Below are 15,808 nucleotides of genomic sequence, written 5' to 3' on the forward strand. Positions count from 1 at the left end.
GTAAAAGAACAAAACGGGTTAATCTCAAAACACCATCAGCTTTGAAAATTTTCTTTTTTATTTTGACATCTCATTGCAGGCCAGGAAAAACATACCCATCCATTAAAATGTGCCATTTTTCTGTTACACACAAAAAAGTTAAAAGTTAAAAGAACAGTATCCTCAGTATCGCACAACATCATCACCAAGTCCAACTACTGTACGGTGATATTTCACTTCCATCCTACAAGCTAAGAAAAAAAAAAGAGACCGGTGCCTTGAGAGGTGATGTGTATGATAAATATTTTCCATCTTTTACAGAATTAAGACATATCTTTTTAGGATGAAATGACAGATCCAATTTTGAGTCGTGTCCTTGTGAAGACCAACAACAACATTGTCTGTGCACACGAGCGCGAAGAGGCCGCACAGCCTGGGTTCAGCACGGCAACATGCACACCACACTAACACACACCGGCTGACGTTCAGCTCAACACATCCCAGCAGATAAAATCAAGAATATAACCTAATAAACAATACAAATAGCCAGTAGAGGCAAAGATAAAACTAAGAACACTGGTAATTCCTTGACATTATGAAAACCTGCTGAACTCAAGACTGAAAACGTTTCCTGTTGCAGGATTTTAACAAGGGAAAGGGTGACAAAATTAGCCTTAGATAAAATAAATAATAAAAACTTTAGAACTTCACACTTCCACTGACACTGGCTCAGATGAAGCGACTGCAGATAACCTGTAGATGAGATGTGAAAGTTGTGTTGACATGCTTTCCCACCCAGGACACCTATACTGTGTCTATGTAAACATACACTGAAAATTATGTACATAATGTGGGTTTTTGTGTTGCCTCTGATTGGGACAGTCAGCCCATCTGCCCGTGTGCAGCAGTGGACCCATCGCTTTACTCTGAATGTGTTTGTTTAAATGTAAGAGAGATAGAGAGATTGAGACAGAGTGGGGTGAGCAGGTGTGGTCCAGGGCCAGGAAAAGAGAATCCGATTCTGCCACAAGACGTATTTACAACACTGCTCACCACAAAGGAAGAACACTGAGGAGGAGAAGGAGGAGTGCTAAGTAGAGAAGTTGAAGAAGGGATGACCACAGAGACTGGAGATTGACATCCCCCATGTGGAAATACAGTGTCACTGCCACTTACTGTCACTCTTTTTTTTGTTCACTTTTTATTTTGTAATTTTTTTTTTTAAAACAGATGTTGCATCCCACCTCTTTGGTAATCTCTTGGGTGATTTTTAAATTAGCCAAGAATTGACTGATTATATAATAACATACACTTTTATGCAAATTAAGTAATAAACATATTTTCTTCTGCTCTTGGGAGTTTCAAACATGTGATTTTTTATCTCTCGTTTTAAAAACAAAGCACCAGTCATGTGTTAAACAGCATTCATTATCAATATCAGGCTACTTTCAAATTCAACCTGGCGCTATCTGCTGCCCGCCCACGCCAGCAGCTCTCGACACGGCTTCTTCACTCAAGTTTCAATCCAAAATGAGCATCACTGACACCTACTCTTTACATAATGATCAAAAGTTGAAATAGAACCAACATGTAATTTATGAGTCATTTTTTGAAGCGCTGCCAACAAAACACCAACAAATCTGATTACTGAATCACCTTGATTTCCTATATTGGCAAGAATATATTTTACTTTGTTAAAGCTGCACTAATCGATATTTAACAATGGATGACATGACTACATGTAATTGTGAAAAGTTGTTGGTCATAGTTACAAACCCACAAATAAAATTAAAAAAATCACCCAACTCTGCAGTTCCCCATAAAAAAAATCTGGGCCCTGTACATAAGCATTGTTTATGGGGCCCTCCCCGCATCCACGCCTATTCATTCTAGTATCTTTGTGGGCTCTCCTCACATGAGGGCCCTGTTTGCTCAGTCCCCTTTCCCCTTTCCCCCCAGTCCACCACCCCTGCCCCATTAAGTAGCAATTTTAGCTAACTCCGCTGTATGATTCCTGCCCAGCACCAAACAGCAAACAAAGTTAGCATCTAGGGTGAAATAAAAGTGCAATATGTGGCAGCTAAAAAGTACGATATTCCCCCTGGAGTTGTAGGAGAACTAAACAGAGCTAAAAGGAGAGGGACTATTGGAATTACATTCACCAGGTGGCCAGAAACATCTCCAAATGAATGCTTATGTTTCTCTGTTTCTACTGGATGTGTAAATAAGCAATTGTTTGCTAACACATTCACCATAGCAACTTTATATAGAGCCAGAGTGACAGAAGAGCTGTTCCAGTGAGAAAACCTGATTCAATCTCACATTAATATTTGTCATAATGCAAATTACTACAAGACCTAGCTCAACAGTAGGCCTATGTTATTATTATGCACCAGGACTTTGGCTTTCTTTAAGGTTACAACATGGCAGATGTTGTGATTTCAGCTTTTTATACTGACCCCAAGTGGCCAAAAATCTTTTAATGCAGCTTTAAAAATGCTTATGCAGAATTTTAGGAAGAAACTCTTATTATTATTCAACTGAGCAAAGAGCTTGTCGGTGTGGGCAGCTGCAGCAAACGCCTCTCCCTCCACAGGCACTCTGTTCAGTCCATAGTGACACCTTCAATATTGGCCTTTTGCACAAGTACAAGTAGAAGTCTCCATAAATAGAACTATACAGCAAAGTGCATGGAAGGAACAGTAGAAAAATACCTCTGAATTTACCTCTGCAGCAACATGTTTTTTTTCTTTTTTCAGATTTCTGATTGAAAAGGTGAAAACTCGAGTGAGACCAAGATATCAGTAAATAAATAAAATACAATGTCGTACTTTTACCTAGGCAAGATACATAACTCTTAGAAATGTGAAGACATCGTTCCAGTATATAGTTTGACCCCCCCTCCCCTCCCGCTTTGCCACAGAAATCCTCTATTGTTAGAGCAGAAGGTGACCACATTTAAACAAATATTCAAAATATACAGAAAATATGGAAATATATTATATATAGATACGTATAGAGTACGGAAGTAATGTTCAGGGCAGTGTCCACCTCTTCCTCCTCGCCTGTTTGAATGGTGATTCATCTGCCAGTATGAACTGTCACTGTCGCTCCTCTTCCTCTTCATCTTTGTGTGATTTCTGAGAACTCTGCAGTGCTTCTTAGGAAACTATGCAAATAAAAATAAATACTATGAATCCATCCCACCATCACTCAACAACATATTCCCATTTATGATATTATCTTTTGCTATTCCTTAACATAGATCAGAAAATAGTTCTTTTATTCCTCTTTGTGTGTGTGTGTGTGTGTGTGTGTGTGTGTGTGTGTGTGTGTGTTTATTTTTTTGTTTTATTTATTTTTGCATTTTTATCCCCAAAATACTTTTTTAAAAAAGTCGTTCTCTTCAGATGCTGAGAAAAATATATACCTCTGATTAACTCAACTCTCTCCAGATATAAGACCTCAGTCTCTTCCAGTGGAATGCAGGACCACCCTGGCATCGGCATCTTCTGGACTCTGTGGTAACCCAATCCCAACTGTAAGCACACTCGCACAGGCTCAGGACGGCTTTCCTATAGCCGGAGCGAACAGGCCTGTCGGCACTAGAGGGCAGGATACACACCTCAAAGCATCCTTACAGAAGGGGTTGAGGGAGAGAGAGAGGGAGAGGGAGGGAGGTCTGGGAAAACCCCGGGTTTACCTCTCCTGTCCTTTCATACCATACAAGACTGACCCAAATTCCGCAGTGAGAATTCACTCTTTTACCTCTGAAGTTGTACTTTAAACCCCTGTATGTGTGTATCCTCTCACGCTGAGGTCTTTTCTGTTTAGAAGCCCTCTATATGACAGTAGGCCTCCAGACTGGAGAAGAGGATGTAAAGGAACCAGAGGCAGAAAAGAAAGGCTGATGTGGCCAGTCTGTGTCCCCTGGGCCCGCCCAGTTCTCCTCCGATGTGGGCTCGGCGCCGGTAAAGCAGCACCGAGATGGCAAGGAAGGCGAAGATGGTGAAAAGAGTGACAGAGAAGGCCAGCGAGCCAGCTTCCACCACGAACGGCTTCCCTTTCATGTGCCAGTAGATGGCTGCCACTGACCAGGCCAAGCCTATTCCCAGGAAGACATTGACAGCATTGCTGCCGGTCACATTCCCAATAGAGGCGTCTGCGTAGGTGTCCTGGACTGCTGCTACCTTACTGGCAAAGGTGTCTGTGGAGAGAGAAGTCATTTGTCATTACCATTTTCCTTTATGGTAATTTTTAAAAATGTAGTTGACAAAACAATCTCTCCAAAAGGTCCATGTAAGAGTTGTCTGGAGCTTTTGATTCAAAGTTAAAGGTTCAGTGTGTAAGATTTAGTGGCATCTAGTGGTGAGGTTGTGAATTGCAACCAACTTTCCAGTCTACCAATGTCCCTACCCTTTCAAAGAGCGTAAGAAAGCTGCAGTTGCTGACACAGGACAAAAGGTGTCGTCTTATGAGACAGCAGAGAGTGCCAGTCAAGAAATGAGGTTTCTTTAGGTAGATTTATTAAGAAATTATATTTACTTAATTATTCAGTAAAACCATGTTATTGTGACTTGGCCACTAACAGATAACATAGAAAATGTAAGCCAAGAGTGTGTAACCATGTCACTGTTTCTGCGCCACAGTCCATTATACATCATATAATAGATATAGTTTATACAAACATTGACAAGGGAAACAAGTTACTTCTCTCCGTGATTATGGACCCTCGCCAAAACTGCCTGCCAGCAATCATATCTGGCCCACTGCCAGATTATGGTGCTTTGATAGCGGCAACAAATATAAATAAATAAATAAATACTTTGATAGGGGTGCTGAAATAGATCTCAGTCTTGACAGCAACAGTTACTCACATAATAACTTCCTCTTTAATGTTTTTGCCTACAAAATAAAAGCGCGGATGCAAAGGTTATTTGCCGACTCCTGCTGTATATTATTACTTCTACTTCTTCTTCTTTGAACGTACATATTCACTGTAGTGATGAGTGTCAGGCAGTACACTGCCTGAATTCTACAAGAAGACGAAGAAGAACTTAGTGATGAAACGCTCTCTGTAGCGTTGTTTGTCCCTTTTCAGCTACAGTAGAAACATGACGGCGCAACATGGCGACGTCCGTGGAAGGGGGGACCCGCGGTTATGTAGATAGAAATGGCTCATTCTAAGGTAATAAAAACATAATGGTTTATTATGTAAGGTGTTTATACACCACTGAAAACATAGTCATGGATGTTATATTGCATTTCTGTCAATAGATGCTCAGAAATATTACACACTAGACTTTTCTGCATTTCAAAATATTGGCTTCAGCATGCATTGCATTTCTGGAAAAATACAATTCCGCAAAAAATACCATGATATAGAGCAAACAACGACACAGCAAGTAATGTAACAAACATAAGCTGTAGTTGCTGCTATGAAGTGACAGTGATTCTAACAACTCTCCTGCTACTATAGCTACCATCACAACAACAGCATGTCTTGGTAAACTAGAAAGCAAGCTGAGTGTCCGTGGACAAGTCATTTAAAGTTAGCTTACACAAAATCTTGGCTGGAATAGTCAATAGTAATAGTGTGGCGAGCTGCGGGCCACTTTGTTTGTTTCCCATTTACAGAGCCAGGGCTGTGTTCTCATCCACTATGCTATACTAAAAAATGAAGAGGGCAATTATTGTTGACTTATGCAAAAAAAAATTTTTCCGAAGAACAAGAACAATTTTCTAAGCTGCAATCTCAAGCGAGAGCCTATATGACTTCCTGAATCTCAAACTTTAACCAACATGGACGAGAAGTCCTGAAAGGAATTGTTTAGGACATATTTGCACATCAGTGTTTGTATGGATAAAACAAACAAGATAAAATATGTTAATTAGTGAGCTTTAGTTGGATTTTATTATGTGTAATTAGCTGTTTCCCTGTTATTCTGTCTTATTACCAGTCCTATTCAGTCTTTATGCCAAACTAAGCTAAAACGATCTTAAAATCTATAATTCCATTAAAATTGAGCAAAATCTATCCAAAGCTGCTGTTTCAAAGGTCAAAGATGATCTTTCAATCACAGAAATCAAATGTTGGCGCATATATATACGTGACATCACCCTTTTCAGAGGACCCACTTCAAACTCATATACAAAAACCAAATTGCTCAAACTATAGGGTCCCATCGTTCACAGCTGATTGAGAAAACTGGATTTCAAAGCCATTAAACATCACTATACTCTTGTGTAATTCATAGTATAATTTGGATAAAAAATAAAGGAGACAATGAAGTTTATTAGTGTTGTTAGTGTTATTTAGTTTTGTTAGTCAGTGTTTCCTGAATCTTCCACAATTCCCGTTACTGTCACACTGTTCCCCGACATCTTTCAGTATCCTGAAGAAGATAAACATGCTGGGAGTGACTCTCTATATTTTCAATTTCTGGCCAAATCCACTTGTTGCTCAAAATATGATTACATTGCGAAGGCCAGTGGAAGCCTACAATCTTCTCTGTATTGGTCTTGTTTGTTTAAAATATATATATATTTTTTTTTTCCAAAATGAATGCAGCTATGATTTATTAATGCTGCACGTAGGCCCTTTAATAACAAATATGCTGACAGAGTCAAGGTTTTTGGTGACATATTGTTCCTGCCGGGTGAAAATGTCAGTTTGGAGGAAATAAGAATATCAGCCATCTTGATGACAAAGCAGGTTTGCTGTTTGAAAAATCTCATGAAGTCAGAGATTTTCACAAACTATAAAGAGCCATATAATCCATCAAGTGACATAAAAACATTAATATGCAAAACTTTAGAGGACAGAAATTAACATTACAAACATGAGTGTTTTAGCAATGACGTGTCCATTTCTCACCTGGGACAGAAGTACCAAGTGCTACAAACACCACAGCAGTGACTGAGTCTTTGAGGCCAATGGTGCAGCCGAAGTGAGACGCCAAGTCACCAATGACGGCCGTGAGCAGGCCGATGATAATGATGGAGACGACGAAACAGGCCCAGCCGTTCAGATAGTCTGTGGGAGGAACGCATGCAAACAGGACCTTCCAGAAGACAGTGAGGAAGTGCATGACGTAGTCGAAACAGGACGGCAGCCGTTCTTCCCCTGTGTCCTCTTCGTCCTCATCTCCTGGGGAGAAGTGGGAGCGAGCGGGGGGGAGGTAGCGGGGGAGTTTAGGGTGTAAAAGGTAGGAAAGATTGAAGCGTAATGGGATGACAGGAGAGAATGGAGCAGCAGAGAGGACAAAGAGATAGCAGAATATTTGGGCAAAGATAAAGAGTGAAGGCCGAAGGAGGGAAAGCAAATATTAGGAGAGCAAAAAAGACAGAGAGATGGAAGATGAAAAAGCAAAAGAGAATATGACAGGGAAAGAAAAAAGAAAGACAGATGATGAAGCACATAGTTGAGAGAGTACAGAGCCAGAGAAGAGTTGGACAAAGTTGGCGAGATAAAGGATCGATAAAGGAGATAAGGGATGACAGAGAGGGGAAGGAAGAGAACAACATTCACTTAAAAATGGCAAATTGTTGAGCGTGGGACATCATATCACTTAAGCCCGACGTTACTGTTGTGTATATTCAACTTTAAATATGCTACGAATACATTTCAAGATTATTAACTACCACGAGGCATGATTCATTTTTAATTAATAATTTTTGTCTTTTAATAGATGGGGATGAAGTTTGTACATACATTTAACTTTTGCTTTAGTTGGTAGGTTGCAAACTTTTGTTTACACATTTTACTGTTTCTACATTTTTTTAATAATGCAGAATCCATTGCCTGATTTCTTAAACTATTCTCTAATAACTCAAAAAACCTTCACTTTAGGTTAACCTTGGCTTTGGCTCTGTTTATGGGTAAATAAGTCTCATGTCGCATTCCATATCCAAACAACACACTTTTTCTGCAGGTTTTAGTGTGCTCACACTAGAAATGTGAAGTATACTCAAATTAGACAGTTAGCATATATAATAAATAAGGTTTTAGAGGGTGCTGCTGATAGTCCCACAATGCAGTGCACAAAGGAAGTGGAGCTCCCACAGCTAGAACGATCTTGGAAAACAAGCACAAGTATTAATTCATCTTAATAATTGGCTGTAACAGTCAGTTACAAAAATGTGTGAAGGATGTTGATGATATTGTGCACTAACTGCTAAAACAGTATCTATGACTGTTAGTACTGTATGTAGTGTAATGTATGGGATGCATAGATTTGGGACAGACACAAGCTCAGTTTATTCTGGCTTTCTGGCTGAGTTCACGCATTGTGAACATTGCAGCAGATTTATTTGGTGGAACTGATCGGCAGGGTGACAAATTAGTCAAAGGGACATTTCCCCAACCTAACCTAAAGGTGACAGATTCAGTCACCTTCAGAACCCCACTCACTGTGAGCTCCTCTACATAAAAAGGTCATCTTACAACAGCTAAAAATGCATGTAAATGGTCACCCTCCTAAGTTGGAGGAGCAGGGCGTCCTATGTGTCCTAGCAGCTCACAGGAAACTCATCGAACAGGAGGGACACTGTGCTGATTCAAAGTGTCAGGCCATGTGAGTGCATGCATTTTTCAGCCATGGGTGGGTCATGAAAAAATAAAGAGCACCGCTGGATTAAATATTTCAGGACCAAAGTGACGAACCAAGGCCTTCACAGAGCTCACTACATGGTGGCTGTGACTGCAGCGGACACAGCGGCAGCTGCACTGCAGGCTGCAGGGTGAGCTGATGCTGCTGTCGCCTGACATGATGGATGAGTTCTCTCTTACATACATAAGATTATTCCACAGCTTCAAGACCCTTGCTTTCACAGAGAATTCCACTAAATGAGTTTTTCCAGAGACCATTATTTTTGAGCTGAAGCCAATATTTTGAGATGACGACATTCAATATGTGAGAGTTAGATGAGAAAGTCGATACCACTCATATCTGTCTGTTACATATGAGGTTACCGGCAGTAAAAGTTAACTTAGCATTAAGACTGGAAACAGGGGGAAACAGCTATCCTTTCAGCTATCTTTAATTTGAACAAAAAACAGTAGTGCAGTAGCTTCATATTCACCATACAGATTTGAGAGTGGTATCAACGTTCACATATAACTCTCAGCAAGAAGCAAATAAGCATATTTACCAAAATGTCAAATTATTTCTTTTAAAAGTCTCCAAAATACCATTTAGAGTGTCTGATAATAAAACCTTAATTAAACCTAAATTGTCACAATGATATTTTGTTTTTTTTTTTACAGTACCTGCAGAGACTGTAATGGCCTCCATGAACTGTTCTCTCCAGGAGTTTGTTCCCACCACCAGTGCCAGGTTGGTTTTCTTGATCAGCTTGTCCACTGTGCTCTGTGAGATACAATAAAGACACAAGAATGGAATTTGTCCCTTATTTATTGGGAGTCTACCATCTGCATCAGTGTGAGGCTGCTTTAACAAAGTGAAAAGAGAAATACATGAGCTTCGCCACATGATGGCAGTGGCATCAAGTTCCAGGCAGCAGAAACGCTTGTTTGATGCATGACAAAACCACATGCCAGAAACAAATATGGTGGGTATATTTTCTGACTGAGGAGGTGAGAGGATACATATAAACCATATCTCCTCTGGAAATGCATCTATGTGGGTTGGGAAGCCTCTGAAGAGCAACAGTCCCCTCTGCTAAAATTAGAAATATGTTCTGTAGCTGTCTTTAAGGCAAGGTGGCAGTTGAATTAGTATCTGTTTGACTGCATTAAAAACATTGGTTTCAGCTGTAATAATCAGGCATTTGAGGCTGTGTTTGCTCTGTTTGAAGAGTAACCTTTCCCACCTTAAACTCGTATGACTCCTCAATAATGACTTCCAGCTTGGAGTGTTCCCCCAGCACTGGTTTTCCCATCTCTGCGATGCGCCTGGCTTCCTCCTCGTCTGATGTCATCTTCCTGTCTGGTACATCTGAGCGGAGAAGACGAGAGGGAGCAAAATAAAATGCAATCACAGTGAGAAAGATGGCAATCAAAATAAGAGGATGCTCAGCTGATTAGCATGTTGTGTTGTACTTCACAGCATACAAACAAAGCATCAGAAGGTTATCTCATTGGTGACAGCTTGAATTTATTCAGCCTTTATAATGTCCAGGCTTTACAAAGAGACAAGATTTTTTTAATATGCAGTTTTCAATTCACATCTGTCCGACTCAATCAGTGCAAAAGCGAACTATGACATTTATGGTAGTAAAGCCTACTAAATAGCCACTTTCTAAAAGCTTTCTCTGTGGCAGGTGTCTTGGTGGCAGTCCAACTTTGTTATGTAAAGGTTAGAAAAACTTCCATGCTTGATCAATCACAAAACGCAAACACTGAAAAGGCAAATATTTAGTGCAGATCTATTTCTTTATTTTATCTATATTTCCCATTTTTCTACTTTTATCCGAAAGTGTTGGAGTTTACAATGACTTTCAAGGTCCCACATGTCATAAGGAACACTTGTTAAACCATGACTTTGTCAAGAAATCCTTCATTTTAAAAGTCGGTTAGCCCAAATCACAAAAACATATATTTTCCCTTTTTTTTAGGTTTTGAGATATCAGTCTCTAAAATCCTGTTCATGTTCTCTTGGAGGGGGTTATTGGCCTACTGAGTGTTTTGCTCTAAGCAATCAGTACCAAGTGACAACCTTCCTGCTGACATAATTTTCAGTTCGACATGGAAGATTCAGGACGTTTTTCACATTAATCCAATGGCAAATACATTAACATTAATGAAATTAGTTTGTTCATTTAAGAGTTTTTATTTCTGTAGGATGACTTACAATAACTCGTTCGGTTCTGTGGATCTTTCCAGTGAAAACCATTAAATATGTTCTTCTTCACCTCCATTGTCTTCAGTGGGTTGAGGAAATGTAAGAGACAGGTAACTTAAAACCAAACCCCAAACAATCTGTATGATTACATACGACTGGGGGTAAGTGAGAAACTGTGTTTTTGTGGTCTGGCAAAACAAATCCGACTCAATGTCCACTTACTAACTTTTTCTTGAGCTTTTAACCGTTTTACACGGTCTCCATCAGTGAATGGAGATGCTCAGTTGTCATGAAGATGGATCTGTTGACAGGTATCATCCATGAAATCATAACAGCTGTGGAACAGATCCATCTCCATGACAACTGAGCAAACTCCATCTGCTGATGGAGACCGTGTAAAATGGTGTTAAAAGCTCTAGAAACAGCTAGTAAGTGGACTAGACAGACTGTTTCCAAGGGCTGGAATTAACTTTTGTGCTTGTGTTTTTTGTGGACCCTTTAAATGCAATGCAAATCTCCATGATACGGTTTCACAGTAAGGATGTGAAGTGGTGATTGTAGGGAGGAGCAAGAATAACAAATCAGGTACTTTCAAGGCCTTCCATTCAATGTCAGCATTTGTTAAGGCTTTATTTTACAATGTCTTTTATACAAAATGATTTCCATGGCTTGTGGAAGCCCTGATCAGTCCTTCTATCTGCCTGTCAGACTTGTTCTGGGTGGCTCTGCTGTAGAAAGAAGCCACAATGCTTCGCACAGCTCCTGAGTGCACTGCACACTACAAAGAGCGCCATAACATCAATTCTATATTGTCAGACTCTATCAAGAAGGAGTGGCTGTGCATCCAAAGGCCTCTCATCCCACTCTGTGTGTGACACCCCCACTGAGCCACCTGGTGTACAGACCTTGTCATCTTTAATACGAGCTCCGAGTCCCAGCCTGCTGCTCTTTGCTGACAACACGCTTACCATTAAATATTAACATTGCCATTAAAGATCACAGCCAAGTCCCCTTGATAGGAGGGCATGTCAGCAAGCACACACACACACACACACACACACACACCCCAACGCAGAGGCATGCATATTATACCACCACATCAGTCCTGTACACACACAAATACACACACACACACACCCGAACACAGAGGCATGCATATTATACCAGCGCATCAGTCCTGCACACACACACACACACACACACACACACACTCTCTCTTAAGCTAAATCAATTACACACCCAAGACAGTGGGTACCCGCAAGTCCTGACAGGATTTCTTTTGCTTCATGTTTAAAATTTGATTATCCAGCCATTCCCCCTGCGCTGCACCATTACATGACACAATTTCCTTGACAAGGAAGGGGAAAAAAATAATAACACAGTCCCACAAAGGTAATTAAATTTCTAATTTCGGAACTGCAGGTTTTTATCTTGACAGTTATCAAGTGTCTGAACCTTGCTCTTGACTGGAGAACATAATTTATGGATTTATGATTAATTAACCAGCTGATTACCATGAAAATCCATCATTAAGTGCGGGAGAGAGCAGCAAAAGATCATGTGTTGTTTGTAACAATGACAGTAGAAGAGGATAACCGCGTTAGCATGCAGTTTATTTATATCAAGCCCCTCAAAGTATGAGTACTGACTGAAAATCCTCATAAGTAGCAAAATAAACCACCTACTGTAATGTGTCATCCTCAACCCTCAAATTTAGGGCTGATGTTAAAACTACACCACACACAGAGAAGATGACGTTAGTGGAGATGCCTAGAGGAGGAGAAATGGACAACTTACCGCCAGCTAACAACAGGGCTGTGGGTGAGAGGGAAGACGAGGAAGTGGAGGATGAGGGAAAGGAAGAAGGCATGGAGAAAACAGAAAAAGCAATGAGCACTGGAAATGGAAGAAACATGCATAAGGAAGAAAGCAGGTTGATAAGGAGGAGAAAAATGTGATGGCCTCAGATAATGCGTATCGACCCTGAGATGTAATATATACACTCACATCTACATATATATACCACCAAAGCACAATAAAGGTTAATTAAGGGGAAAATGTTCGATAGAAATCAACAAAATGGTAGGATATTTTAAGTAATGATCTCTAGCTATCAGCATAACATTAACTCAAAACTTTATTACTCCCAGCTGTTGCCAGATGATTAAGTTTGGGGGTAATAATAATTATACATAAACCCATATAACAGTTTCAGTATAAAGCATTGGACCAATATATGCATTTGCCACAACTTGGCCTTTTAATACAATAAATCGGATAAAGCTACTTTTATTTCCCACCATTATCATGATATAAAGATAAAAAGTACATAGTGCTTGTATTTAAATAAATTAAGCTATAAATGTCAAAGATAAAACAGAAATAGTAATTCTAAATATATACTGTATATTATATAGATTTGTTTGTCCTCCAAACTGTTGTTGAATTTTTTTATATCTGAAAACAGATGTTAAATTGTGTTTTCTTCTTCTTTACAAAAATCACATTTGTGACACACACAAATCTTGAAATATAACAGTTGGAGGGATCTATATTGTGCAAGAGCCAGTTTTGCCACTGTCAATATGGAGGAGGTGAGGATGACAGGATTTTCTTTGACAGCTTCAGTTGGGGGACAGCGTACAAACGACAACAAATCCTGCTTCAACCTGCCATGAATAGCTGCCAGTCAGCCTAAAAACCTTTTTTTGCATGTTGGAGAGTTTTAGTGTCTCTTCAGAGGCTCTTCTATTCTGTAAATAGATTAAATTTAAACAGAAGAAGCACTGAATCCTTGTAATGTTTTAATTTTAATAATTTTTGGGACATTGAAAATGTCAGATTCACAAATACAGCACAACATATCTTCAAAATATTAGCTATTGGGAGCCTATATTTTCAGCTTTCAAAAGTCAATATCAGTAAAATCACACATCACTTGGACTTATAATATCACACTTTTCTGTGATTTTTGTTCAGTTTTTTCCAGTAAAAAAGAACATGATTCCATGCAAGATAAAATCTTACAGTAAATCACTGAAGAACAGGTAACAGATCAAACAGAACAATCTGGGCACATTGAAGAAGCAAACAGAAATGCATTTTGTATAAAGAATAAATAAAACATAATAAACAACATAAATACAACGAAGGAGCTTGCTTCATATAAATTAAAAATTGTGATTAAACTTCATTACATACATTTCACCATTTCACTAATTCTCTCGATGGGCAGAGAACTATCCCTGAAGTACAAATAAAGCCTTCCAATGTAATCCAAATACTTGTTTTGATATACTTTTAGGAGAGATCCATCTTCTAATAAACCCAGCTAGTGACTCAGACGGTGAAAACCATTATATTCTATTACTTAATAGTTCTATTCTTTGATTTTAGCTCCATTGTTGTGTTTAGGATTTATAACTCTCTCTTTATTTTTAAAATAAAGACGGCTCATATTGCACAAAATATGCTGATGGTGAAGGTGCCTCATGCAGATGTTCAAAACTATCACACCCCTTTGTTAGCATTTTGATTAAGACTGTTTATCTGCATGCTGTGTTGCAGAGCAGATCAGTGACACAGCTAAACATGCTCAGATGCCCTTGGCAAAGTGTAAACCATAACTAAATTATAAAGAATAAAAAGAGGCTCAAAAAGTTATCCAGCGAGGCAGATAATTACATGACAGGATACGCCATAAGTGGATGAAGAAAGAGGAGAAAGCCTTCCCATGCCTTAACGCCTCTAGAGAATCATGTTGACAACTCTTCCTTTTGATGTCTTCATCATAATTTCTACTTACATTCATAAAACAAGGACAAAATGTTCACACTCCTAAAGGGATCAGAGGCTCTGAAGGACAAAGCAAAGCTGTTCACATCCTCCATGAATAGTCCGGCTCCTTCTGAAACCTTTTTCACTGAGACATGATACTAATTAACCTGTTTGTGTTCGGAGGCAGCTTATCAACTCCCTGAATCAAATACAGTCCACAGTTAATCATCATTAGTAGCTAAGTGCATTAATTGCTGTGGGCGACTTGCTTCATTATCATTAGTACTAGCCGAGCTGTGCTGATCTGAAGCCAAGTGTGGTGTAAAACCCAGCTGTGGTGAGTCCATACCCCAGTCAGTAATAACAGTATGTCATTTCATTCAGATAAAACAATACAAACAGGAACAGATGAAAGCAAACCACACGAGCACATACAAAATAAAGAGGTACATAAGCACAAATACATACAAATAGAGATATGCAAACTAACAAAGTACAAAACTAAGGCTTCAACAAATGACTATTTTTTAATATTCGATAAATCTGTTAATGATTCTTTTGATTAATCAATTCATTATTCTATAAAATGTACTAAAGAAAATATTGAAAAACAGCTCTGGTTGACTCACCAATACAAAGGATTAACAACAGAGTGAGGTCATATCTGATTCTTTGACAAAGTACCTGCCTGTGTACATAAAAACATTTCTTGGGGACTTTGACACCTAAGTTGTGATTCGACCAAGCGGCAACCTCGGGGGTTAAAATATAAAGCCAACCCAGAAGAGCCAAAAACTGCAGATCTTCGAATGGCCACTTGAAGCTGTCTCCAAAAGCGAGTCAATCCCAATGTTAAAATACCCAACTTTACACCGGAAATAAACATGTTTACAGCCTAGTACAAAAACAGTTTTCTATAGCTCATTCCCCCATTCATGCAAACTATTTGGGAAGTGTATTTTTATATAACTAGCCTGTTTATTTTAAATGACTGCTTTGAGTGACCAGTAGGTGCTGTGACAGGTGGCTAGCTGCAGCAAAGCACTGCCAAGATGACAATGATCGGCGCCACCCACATTTAGCTTCACAATCGCTCTTCAGAAAACAATGGGTGAAGTCATGGAGACTACATCCATGTTTTATATAGTCAATGGTTTTGACAAGAAACATCCAATCACAGAGCTTAAAATTCTGTTATGTGCATCAATAATGGTGAGCTCAAGCAAAAAATGACAATGTTGACAAAA

At 39.2% G+C, this 15,808-nt stretch overlaps 1 protein-coding gene across 11 annotated transcripts in view; it reads right to left on the reverse strand.

Annotated features, from left to right (window-relative positions):
- Window positions 1–1,934: 1,934 nt before the first annotated feature.
- The window catches only part of slc8a3 (solute carrier family 8 member 3), a 173,784-nt gene continuing 159,910 nt past the window's right edge, over window positions 1,935–15,808 (reverse strand). For 8 of the 11 annotated variants that reach the window (XM_046062271.1, XM_046062278.1, XM_046062272.1 and 5 more), the window contains 4 exons: window positions 9,814–9,938; window positions 9,251–9,350; window positions 6,857–7,129; window positions 3,271–4,186 (listed from right to left, as the gene is read on the reverse strand). In XM_046062271.1, coding sequence (XP_045918227.1) covers window positions 3,810–4,186; window positions 6,857–7,129; window positions 9,251–9,350; window positions 9,814–9,938 — 875 coding nt within the window. In that variant the 3' untranslated portion in view covers window positions 3,271–3,809. Of the gene's footprint in view, window positions 3,149–3,270; window positions 4,187–6,856; window positions 7,130–9,250; window positions 9,351–9,813; window positions 9,939–10,793; window positions 11,011–15,808 lie in introns of those variants that run through there. The other 3 variants (XR_006827053.1, XM_046062277.1, XM_046062275.1) reach the window with 3 other exon arrangements.

The sequence above is a fragment of the Micropterus dolomieu genome, linkage group LG11 (genome assembly GCF_021292245.1).
Source record: "Micropterus dolomieu isolate WLL.071019.BEF.003 ecotype Adirondacks linkage group LG11, ASM2129224v1, whole genome shotgun sequence".
In the NCBI taxonomy this organism is placed as follows: Eukaryota; Metazoa; Chordata; class Actinopteri; order Centrarchiformes; family Centrarchidae; genus Micropterus; species Micropterus dolomieu.